Consider the following 12,032-nt stretch of genomic DNA (forward strand, 5'->3'; position numbering starts at 1 on the left):
GCGCGGCGCACTGTTTTGTTTACACATACTAAAGCGCGGATGACTACCGTCATATCACATACACAGCAGCTGCCAGTTCTTCACGGCAACCCGTCAAAATAAAAGTTTAGTTTAACGTTAAGAAACTGTCAGAATATATTACTATTTAGCAGTCTTAAGACTCAATGCTACTACTGCTAATAAATATTAATAAATCTTTATTTTTAAAGGAATAATCACATCTGTTTTCTTTTTAATTTTAACAGTAAACCTCTGTTGTGCAGCACTTTGTTTGCCAAAAAATAAAAGGGTTTAATTTTCATTTGATTAGGATAAATTAAATTAATGTTTTATGCCTTCATCTGATTACCAGAAAAATTAAGAACATTTTATAGGGCCCTATTATTGTTTAAAAAAGGACCCATACAAAAAAAGTATAGGTTTAAAATAAAGGCATGTGGCTTAATTTCTTTTTTATTAATTCACCATTTGTAAACTGAAGTTTACTGTAAATTTTTTAGAAATATCAATAGCATTTGTATTAAAACTATATTCACTGAATGTAATCAAAAAATCGAGAATCGAATCGAGAGCTTGCGAATCGAAATCGAATCGAATCGGGACATCTGAGTCGATACCCAGCCCTATGCTGCACTAGATGTTCTTGTGTTTCACTTGCTAGATCAGGTAGAGTCAAACTGTTATCCTGAACGTCAGTTGCACCTAAACAGCTTTGCATTGTGGGTGCTGCAAAAAATGCTTTTCTAGTTTAGAACTTTTGTCTTGTTTCCAGCCAAAATATCAAAAAATTCTTAAATCAAGAAGGATTATCTAGACAAGTAAAAATGATTGTCTTGTTTTCAGAAAAAAAAAAAAATAAATTAAGTGCGTTTTTGCTTGAAACAAGCAAAATAATCTACCAATGGGGTAAATAAAATAAAAATCTTGTTTTCTGTTTGAAATAAGTGATGTGACATGTGACATGTGGCCAAGTATGCCCACAATCTTGCTCAAGGGCACCTCAGTCGTGGTATTGAAGGTGGAAGAGAGCACTGTACATTCACTCCCCCCACCTACAATCCCTGCCGGTACGAGACTCGAACCCGCAACCTTTGGGTTACGAGTCTGACTCTCTTACCATTAGGCCACAACTCCCCCACAATAAGATTATTTTGCTTACCCCATTGGCAGATTATTTTGCTTGTTCTAAGCAAAAACTCACTTAATTTAATAAGTTTCTTCTGAAAACAAGACAATCATTTTTACTTGTCTAGAAAATCCTTCTTGATTTAAGAATTTTTTGATATTTTGGCTGGAAACAAGACAAAAAAATCCAAGCTAGAAATTTTTTTGCAGTGTGTCTTCTGTGCTCATTTGAGCAGTAACTTTACCCCAGTGCTGACTTTCTGTGTGTATACAGTATATATGTGGAAAAAAAGCCTGCTCATATCACCCTCTGCAGTATTCAGCAAGGCCTACTGAAATCACTAATGAAAGTTGTCAATTTGAAACAACCATTGTGCATTTCTGCTATAGAAATCCATTTCAGCAAAAGATGGAAGGATAAAGAAAACTCAAATAACTAATCATGTGATTTGTGTGTGAGCTAATGGAAAAAGGACATCCAATATTTAATTAAACACAGTTTGGGAGAAAATTGAAAAGCTCTTGATCTTCCAGGATCTTCCAGCTTTACTGATCTGAATGTTCACTGCTATCCACAATCTCTCTCCACCTCCTACCAGGTGTTTGTGTTTGTGTTTGTGTTTGTGTGTGTGTGTGTGTGTGTGATTGGTGCTTGCTAAGTATCACCTAAGGACTGCTGTTGCTTATACTCAGACTTAGGATTTGTTATAAACCATAACTCTATGTATTAAACTTTGGAATTTGTGCTAAGGACATAAATGATACCTATAATCATATGGCTTGAGGAAGTACACTATATTTCAAACGTCTGGGGTTGGTTAAGATGTTTAGTGTTTTTGAAAGAAGGATCTTTGCTCACCAAGGCTGCATTTATTTGATCAAAAATACAGTAAAACAGTAATATTGTGTAATTATTACAATTTAAAGTAACTGTCTTCTGTTTTAATATATTTTAAAGTGTACTTTATTTGCTGAATTTTCATTACTCCAGTCTTCAGTGTCACATGATCCTTCAGAAATCATTCTAATATACTGATTTGTGCTCAAGAAACATTTCTTATTACTGTTTAATCAGTTGTGCTGCAAATTTTTTTTTTTTCAAAACTGTGATTTTTAAGTTCTTACAAGCAAAATAAGTAACCCATAGGAGTGTGTGTGTGGGGTGTGTATTAGTGTTGGGCAATATGTTCATTTTTCAAAGCGTCATATCGCCAGCAGAGGCGTACCTACATGAAGTGGGGGCCCCAGGCAAAATTAATCAGTGAATTAAAAAAATTTTTTTTTAATGTATCTTTGTTACATAGTGATATAATTATACAACATATGAAATGTGGACAAAACACATCTAATAGTATATAATGCACAAAACAGGACGTTCGCTCTCTCTCACTCGGATGTGCACACTCAAACCTGTGCACTCAAATCTATAAAATTGTCTTCTCTCCTGAAATTAATGTTGCCAGAAGCCCATCAACCACCAGACTTCCATGACTGACTGATGAAATAACAGTACCTTTCAATTACGGATCCATCTTTGTTAGCATTTTCAAGCTGCTTTTGGTCAGTGAATTCTCGTTATTTTATTATTTAGCCTAATAGTTATTTGAATTAAGTCAGAATTAATATCAGCACGTGAACGAGTTGTGGCGAAGCTCATGAAAAGAATGTTTTGTTTAGTTGTGTATTTGTAGTCTGTGCGTTTCTCTTCGCGAGACACGAATAATATATTTTGTGTAGCCTAATGAATTCAAGCACAATATCGAACGGAGAAAAAAATATTTATCATTTTTAATTCGTTGTCCTGATTCCTCTTTTCCTCCTCTTTTTTTTCGCTTCATGCTGCCTGAAAGATTTGTCCTCTTCTTTGTGTTTAACGTGCGTGTTTATGTGTGTGTGCGCAAACTTTTTCAGTTCATTCCTAAGTTGCGCAAACTCAACTTCCATGTGAAATGGATGAGAACTCTCGGGTCCCGCATTCTGCTCTGCTCCAGATCATGCATTTTCTAATCTACAGCACCACGAGGACGCACTGCACCTATTTGAAAAAGGCGGCCGAGGAGGCAAAAGCATAACCAGTGTATCGAGAGAGGGGTCCCATAGGGGGGATGGAGTAGAGCCCTGCATTTCAGCAACGGGCCCCGACTTTTTTACGCCCCTTCGGGCCGGGCTTCAGGCCAATTTTCATGTCATATAGTTCAGACGCGGGCCGGGCTTCGGGCCTGTTTTAGGCTTCACCATTATTTTTATATTTTAGACATCCATCAGTTAGTGAAGAAAAAATTTTCATCACTAAATGATCACTGGTGATGCTTTGCTCACCACAAAGCATCGGCAAAAGTAATTACCGTAAATGTGTCAGGTGGAAAGAGGAAGGAGATATTTGAATTATTTACTAATAAATAGTGTTTTCTGTGTATGTGTCGCAAGGATGAAGCTGCCGATCCTGACTCACCTCTTCATTAGACGAGCCTTTAGAGAGAAGCGCATCTTTACGGATTATGATTATAATGAAATAGTTTTTGTATGCAAGTGATCGCGCTGGCGCCTCCATGTCCTGCTAAGCGTGCTTTAGCTTCCACTCTCCGCACAAACAATTGGATATAGCCACATTTATCTAGGTTTAACGTTTAAACATTGTTATATGCTTGAACTGTTTTATATCTATAGATTTTATTTTAGGCAAGTTGTGATGATTTGTGAAGGCTAAATTGATCAAACATAGGCTCACTGTCTGCCGCTGGCTGCTTGGTCCTTACTTTAAAAAACAAAAACTTCTATTTAAAATAAATTTAAAAAAATGCTAATTTTTTCTAAATTAACTTAATAAAAACGAAACTAAATATAATCACTTTGCCATTACATACAAAACGGAACTATTTTAATAGCTGGAACAGTAGTATAAGCTGTTTTGGGAGAAGGGGGAAAAAAGACGGGATCGGGTTGGACTCGGGCCGGTAATTCTGATAAGCCGTGGACACGGGCCGTGCTAGGGCCTAAATTTGAGGCCCGGGCAGGGCTCTAGGATGGAGAGATGTGGCTGTGTGTTATAGCTATTAATATGAACATTCCTGTTGGTTTAAATGGTCGGCCATCGGGGGGCCCCTTAAAATGCGGGGCCCCAGGCATTTGCCTGCCTTGCCTGCCCCATTGCTATGCCTCTGATCGCCAGTCCATGTGATCGCCGATAGACGATATTATCGTGCATGGGTGGGTGGGGGCAAGAGAGAGAGACTCTGTACTTTCATAACTATTTGGTGTTTTAAACCGCACGCGCGAGAGAGAGAGGGAGCCTATGGAAGCACCACAAATCTAAATAATATACTTTCAATTCAAACATACTGATAAACAGGCATTTGCCTGCCTTGCCTGCCCCATTGCTATGCCTCTGATCGCCAGTCCGTGTGATCGCCGATAGACGATATTATCGTGCATGGGTGGGTGGGGGCAAGAGAGAGAGACTCTGTACTTTCATAATTATTTGGTGTTTTAAACCGCACGCGCGCGCGAGAGAGAGGGAGCCTATGGAAGCACCACGAATCTAAATAATATACTTTCAATTCAAACATACTGATAAACTAACATGTTAAATACAAAAATATGTAAAACAGCTAGTTCATATATATTCGGATACAACAGCCATACATCGCTATTAGGACCGCGCGTCCTGTGACAAGTTTGCTGCATCGACGCACGGACGCTATCAGTCTGGTCTACAAAAGCAGTCAACGGTGAAAATCAAAAGTAGATTTATTTTGAAGACCAACAGTTTAACACTAAATATTGGACATAAACGAACACGTTAAATATAAAGTATTTAAAACAGGTAAGTTCATATATTTGGAGTAAATTTAAATTAAACAGATACATCAGTCATACAGTGCTCCGGACCGCATGCCCCATGGTGAGCCCGGCGCACCGCCACAGAAACAAGAATGAGATGCGTTCTAAAATAACTGTGGCATTAAACTCAGTTAGTGAGGGCTCGGTTAAAATATTGCACATACATACGATCAGATTACTTGTTAAAGTGCAACGAAATACCTTGTATCAGCAGACGATATGTGTCTGTGTTTGTGGTTGGAGACTCCATCACTGGCTACAGGCTACTCATTTGCGTGCGCGTGTGTGTGCGCGTGTTGTGAAATACAGTGCTGAATGAAAAAGCGGGGCAATTTGATGATAATAGCTGAATTATAATGGGCCGCCTAATAATAATAATAATTATTATTATTATTAATACATTAATAGGTGAATGAGCCTAATATCGTATTGACTATCGACAAAGACATCTGCTATCGTCGATATTTCTGACTATCATCGATACACGATACTTTCGTCTTATCGGCACAACCCTAGTGTGCATGTGTGTGTGTGTGTGTATATATATATATATATATATATATATATTATTTTTACAGTCGTTTTTTATCTACAGTATATCTGATTATTTTGTATTTCTTTTTCCCCTAGCAATGAAGGCAGACAGGAAGCGTTTGAGGTTGGAAAGAACTGATCTGGTGAATCAGATGCAGCAGCTCTACACAACACTGGAGAGCCGTGAGGAGCAGCTACGAGACTTCATACGCAACTATGAGCAACACCGAAAAGTATTTTACTCGCATACATGCATATCTCATGCATTCATACTAGCATACAACTTTAAACATGCAAAATTTCCCATTTACACACATGCTTCAGTATTACACACACTTCTTATTTATGTGTTGCAGGAGAGTGAGGATGCAGTGAGAGTTCTGGCAAGGGAAAAAGATTTGTTAGAACGGGAGAAGTGGGACCTACGCCGACAAACCAAAGAGGCCACAGAACATGCAAGTGCACTCCGATCTGCACTGGACCTGAAAGAGAACAGGATCAAGGAGCTGGAGGCTGAACTGACTATGGTGAGATGCACAGAGTTTAGAAAAGTAGGGTATCCTACTTTTTGTCTTCTAAGTGGATGAGTGAGTCTAGAGATATTTGAAGTGTTCATCTTGTTTAGAACGTCTTCATGTGTCTTCAAACAATCTGTCAACTGAGTAGCTCAAAAATGTCAGTGTTGAGTTGTGTGTGAGTGTGCGCTTTTGTTTATGTGTGTGTTTCTTTAACAGATGAGTAACTTTATGGCTCAGAAACTAGAGAGTCGCGTGTTTGTTCGATCTCCAGAAAGACCAGCCTCACCTAAAACAGTGTCGGTAAGATCAGCCAGGCCTGTCACTCAACCCAAGTTCCTCTTTGATTGGTCTGTAGTGTTGACTCCTCATCCAATATGGTCAACTTGATTGGTTGCACGTGTATTTTGTTTTGAGAACAAACTCATTGCGTATATATCGAATGGAAATAGCATGAGTGGTTCTGTTCCATCACTGTGAGCGTGAATATTCTTCTTTGCATGCTAGTTTAGTGGAATGTTTAGGAGCTTGCGAATCATTCTAAACCACTGAAGATGTGGTGGTGGTGGTGTTCTTTTTGGCTTGTTTTCTGGCATGATTGTGGTTTAAAATGATTTTAAACTAGGCCCAACATAGAATCTGCCCAGTTTTTCAGCATTTTCTGCACTGATTATACACATACAAATGAAAAATGTGGAGAAACAGACAAAAAATATATATATATATATATATATATATATATATATATATATATTTCTTTAAAATGCACACACACACAATATACATTATATATATATATATATATAAGGTAAAAAAGATGTGGCATGCAGAATTTTCATGGTTCAATTTCAGACATATGTAATATTTTCTGTGTGAGTGCAGATTCTGTGTGGGCCAATTAATAACATGACTTTAGCTCCAGACTGGCACTACTGTGAAGCATTTGGAGCAGTTATTCTGGGCAGTACTACACATTCATTTTCACATGTTTTACATTTGTTTACAACACTCTCTTTAGACAAGGAAGTGGACCGTATTGAATTAAATCTGTTTGTGTGTTCCAGGCAAAACAGTCTTTGGCTACTCTCACTAAGGATGTTCCTAAGCGACACTCACTAGCCATGCCCACAGAGACTGTCGTCAACGGCAACCAAGAGTGGGCGATGCATGCAGAGCTTCCTCTGACTGCGGCGATACGACAGAGTCAACAAAACCTTTACCACTCAATGGACAGACAGGGTACACCCACATACATACAGCAAAGACCTGTCTGTTTAAAAATCTGAACCACAAAGCTGAGAATTACTGATGGTAACTGAGTTAAAATCAGCCTCCTAATTCTCCTAATGTTTGTGTCTGTTAGTACTAAAAGCATCACCATGCGTGTGCGATGCTGACAGCATCAGCATGATGTCATCAGCCGCAGCCAGAATCAGTCCATGTCACTCTAAACAACCGTCAGTCATCTCAGACGCCTCTTTGATGGAGGGAGAGAGATCCTCAACACCTTCAGATTCACCACGACACAAAACACACTCCCTCTGCAATGTAAGACAGACACAGCATTCCACTCACTGTGACACTCTTTGCATTGCACAAATGGACAAATGTAATACATGTGGCATGGTACTGTTTACATGACATCTAAACCACAATACATTTACATGCACATTTACATGTACTCATTTAGCAGACTCTTTATCCAAAGAGACTTACAAACATATCTAACAATTTGTCACAGTGTCAACAGTATACTATATTAAACAAGTTTTTTGTAGTGCATGCCTTGGTTGTGGTAAGGTTGTGAAGTGCTTGCTCATGGTATTTTCAATCAATGATTGTAAATGTGGTGTTACCATAACTATTTTTAATATTCTTTACTTGGTTAAAATTTAAGTCAAACTTTGTCCGCAATAACAAAATTAAAAAAAAAAATATAGGACTATATTATTATTATTAAAATTCAATTAATTATGTAATAATTCTAATAAATAAATATTACAATTAATTGTATTATATATTATATGTAAAATTATAATAATATCATTATTGTTACTGTTATTAAAAATGCATTGTGTTACATACATGGTTTCCAATATTATTTCCTTGATAAAAATTTAAGTAAAAATGGTCTGCAATGACAAAATAACAAAAACAATATAGGAATTATTATTATTATTCAAATGTAATAATTTTTTAATAATTAAATATTGTAATTAATCTGAATCTAAAGTTATAGCAATATTATTATTGTTACTATTATTAAAAATGTATTGCATTACATAAAGTAAAGTTTTGTCTGCAATAACAAAATTAAAAAAAAGGACTTGTAATAATAATAATAATAAAATCTATTTAAACTGTAAATATACTCGAGACCGGTGAGTGGTGCAGGTGTCGCTCATTATCAATTACTCCACTGGCCTCGCTCCATTCCCACGGCTCTCTGCCCCGCACCCACTCGTCACACACATGTTGAGTGGTATTCTGATTCTTTAGCTGTTATTGTTCTGTGAGATTAAGATATTGTGACAACCTTCATGTGTATTGTGCCATGAAACAGAATAGTTTCTCTGCTCATTTTTGATGAATCACCTTTGCTTCTATTGCTTATTATTTCTTTCTTTATCTCTGTTTCCAGTCTCTAGAGGATCTAGAAGAGCAGAGACGCAGAAAGAAGAAAGAGAGGATGGGTCTGGGCTCTCTGTCGAGGGTGTTTGGTCGAGGAAAGCAAAGAAAGTCTCTGGACCCCACTCTGTTTGATGGTACTAACACACCTGACTACTACATAGAGGAGGATGCTGACTGGTGACGCTGCTGAGAGCCCTCGTTTCTCTCTGTGTGTGTGTGTGTGTGTGTGTGTGTGTGTGTCCCTCTCTATCGCTGCCATCTTTATGAGCACAAGCTTGACTGTACAATGATTCCAAACTGTGCCACAGTTGACCCAAACCTGCCCAGAGTTTGTGTGTGTGTGTGTGTGTGTGTCTGTTCATTTTATACCCACTTTAGCATCTCACTGGAAACTTGAAAGACTGCTGAATGTGTAAATAATACTCATTGTGCACTCAGTACTTGTAAGTGTTTCCAGATGCCTTTTATATCATTTAACGCTCATTGTCTCAGCTGTTTTTAAACCTGTGTTAAACATATTGATGGTCTATCGCTGCCATCTTTATGAGCACAAGCTTGACTGTACGATGATTCCAAACTGTGCCACAGTTGACCCAAACCTGCCCAGAGTTTGTGTGTGTGTGTGTGTGTCTGTTAATTTTATACCCACTTTAGCATCTCACTGGAAACTTGAAAGACTGCTGAATGTGTAAATAATACTCATTGTGCACTCAGTGCTTGTAAGTGTTTCCAGATGCCTTTTATATCATTTAACGCTCATTGTCTCAGCTGTTTTTAAGCCTGTGTGTTAAACATATTGATGGAGCTCTCCTTTTGGAAGTCAGCAGGACCCTCGATATTATTATGAAAACCCAAAAAAGACATTTGCTATTTCACACTGTGATCCAAAAGATATCTATTCATCTAACTGCAGCATATTCTGACATTTGGACATTTGATGTAGTGTGTGACTTTTAGTGAGCAGTGGCTCATCCTGCCTTTCCCACAGGAGAGTTTATAATCACCATTACACACACTAACTCTGACAACTGCCTTCACAACAACATTAACCAGGAGGCAAAAACTGATCTGAGAACTGTGTGGAAATACAAAACCCAGATCACTGGTTATAATAAAAACTCAGTTAGTTAATAGTTGTCATGGAAATGATTACTGTACCTTTAATAAAGCAGGGTATGACATAGAGCTCCACAGTAGTTTCCCATGTTGCTTTACAAGTGGGAACTAGATTACCTTTACTCTACAGGGCCTTTCACCATTAAACTTTGTATTTATAGTCTATTATTTGTATTTTTCTGAAATCAATGCTAGCTATCAATCAGTGGCAAATTCTTACCATTGTGTACATTTCAATATTGCACTGACATGAAATGAAGAAGAAATGAGTTTTCAGAGCATGTAGTGTGTTCTTCATCAGTTGGAGATGAAGAGACTGCTCTCGTTTTCCCTGCTGCGTTTGGCTCAAGCTGGTGCTGAATAGCATGGAACTCTAAATGGCATGGAAATGAAAATGGTAATAAGTTATATAACTACAGACTATTTTGAAATAAAATCAAAAATACTGAACAGTGTGTGGCTGAGTTCTTCGCTCTTTGTAATTGTGTGTTTGGCACTTGAGCTCGTCTTTGGCTCAGGTAGTAGAGAGCGTGTGATCATAATTAACTAAATCATTACTAAATATCCTTAACCACATGGGGCATTTATCTGTATGTATGTGTGGTTGTTTAACCCATTCGTCCTTTTTATCTCACTTTGAAGTCTTCATGGGGCTCTCAGTCATTTTGGCACAGGATGAATTCTGTCATTGTTTTTCTCTGCAGTGGCTCACTAGCTCCTGGTGATGTGCAAACCCCACAGTCCTGATAATGACACTATTAGAGAAGGAGGAAAAAAAATGTTTCACATATGAATAGCTTGTGTAGATGAGTTGAAAGCAGTATCTTGACAGGCAAAACCAGACCAGACTGTTTGTCTTTTCCATCAACATGTACTCTTTACAAGCACTTAGCAGTAGCTATCTGTTTTGTCAGTCATTAATTTACAACCTCTGGACCCATACACTTAAGATTGATTCTAAGAAAGCATTGCTTTGCTTTTCGAAACAAGCCTTGATTGCCGTTTTTGAAGGCGGTGTAGTGCTGCCGTCTACTGGTGAAATTATTGGTTCGCGCACAGAAGACGCTTTAACAGAGGCTTTAGTCAGTGGCTGCTGTTCAAAAACTATGATGTAAATGGGAAAAATGTTTGTTACAAGACATTTATCTAACTTTTTATCTCTGAATTAATATATTTTGTGTTTATGGTACCATATACATACTTGTCTTCACTTGAGAAAACACGGTGGTTATGCTCGTAAATTATAGAAAACAAACTCGCATTAAGTCCCGCCCCTCTCCCGTCATCCACCAATCTAGACTCCGACAGTTTATCAAGCCCCGCCCGCCTCAGTGTGAGCCTATCAGAATGCGAAGAGCATCTGGATCGGCTTCAGCAGGTGGAGCTTACGCGGACGGCCCCCATGTCCCGTTGGCGTGCAGGAACCGTGCAGGCGTGGCTGGAGGTGATCATGGCCATGCCGATGTACATACGGGCCTGTGCAGACAACGTTAAAAGTGGGAAGGTAGACGTGACCTTGTCAGTATTATGCATGAACACTTGTCTACAGCAGTCTATAAAACTATTCCCTAAAATGCACATATCCTATCAGGCCTGAATGCTTTGGGCTATTTAAACAAGCAGTGTTTGTGAATGTTAGAATTAAACATAAATTTCTGTATGTGTGTTTTGCTAGGTCTTGTTAGTTCTTACGAATGAGGACCTGGAGTTTGTTTTAGGTATCAGTAATTCAATGCACCGCAGGAAACTCCGTCTGGCCATTGAAGACTACAGGGATGCAGAATCAGGACATGGGTGAGACACACATCATAAATAATAATAATGATAATAAAAAGATTACATCATACAGAGAACCCCTGCAGATTCTCATTACTGTGTGTCAAGGTAAATAAGTCTCTTAAAAATATCAGACAATTCATTCTTTTTGATGGCAAATCAAGTTTAAGATTGTAAAATGTAAAGGGGATAGTTCATCAAAGATTTATGTTATCATTTACTCAACCTCATGTCATTCCAAACCCATATGACTGGTTAACATTCAAAACACAAATTATTTTTAAGACATTTTTTAAGAACACAAGATATTTTTTTAACAAAACCTAAGAGATTTCATTCCCTCAGCTGAAAGTCCAGGTTACCAAAAACTTAGAAGACCCATACTTGGAATTAGTGCTCTGCATTTAACCCATCCAAAGTGCACACACACACCGTGAACACACACCCGGAGCAGTGGGCAGCCATTTATGCTTCGGCGCCCGGGGAGCAGTTGGG

General features: G+C 38.1%; 1 protein-coding gene across 1 annotated transcript in view; it reads left to right on the forward strand.

Annotated features, from left to right (window-relative positions):
• The window catches only part of LOC107591771 (kazrin-A), a 42,311-nt gene that overhangs the window by 26,402 nt on the left and 3,877 nt on the right, over positions 1 to 12,032 (forward strand). The window contains exons 4-10 of the mRNA XM_016281011.1: positions 5,596 to 5,732; positions 5,856 to 6,026; positions 7,079 to 7,253; positions 7,378 to 7,562; positions 8,656 to 8,779; positions 11,060 to 11,265; positions 11,437 to 11,555. Of these exons, the coding sequence (XP_016136497.1) occupies positions 5,596 to 5,732; positions 5,856 to 6,026; positions 7,079 to 7,253; positions 7,378 to 7,562; positions 8,656 to 8,779; positions 11,060 to 11,265; positions 11,437 to 11,555 (1,117 nt within the window). The remainder of the gene's footprint in view (positions 1 to 5,595; positions 5,733 to 5,855; positions 6,027 to 7,078; positions 7,254 to 7,377; positions 7,563 to 8,655; positions 8,780 to 11,059; positions 11,266 to 11,436; positions 11,556 to 12,032) is intronic.

The sequence above is a fragment of the Sinocyclocheilus grahami genome, unplaced genomic scaffold (genome assembly GCF_001515645.1).
Source record: "Sinocyclocheilus grahami isolate Dianchi unplaced genomic scaffold, SAMN03320097.WGS_v1.1 scaffold146.1, whole genome shotgun sequence".
NCBI classification, from domain to species: Eukaryota; Metazoa; Chordata; class Actinopteri; order Cypriniformes; family Cyprinidae; genus Sinocyclocheilus; species Sinocyclocheilus grahami.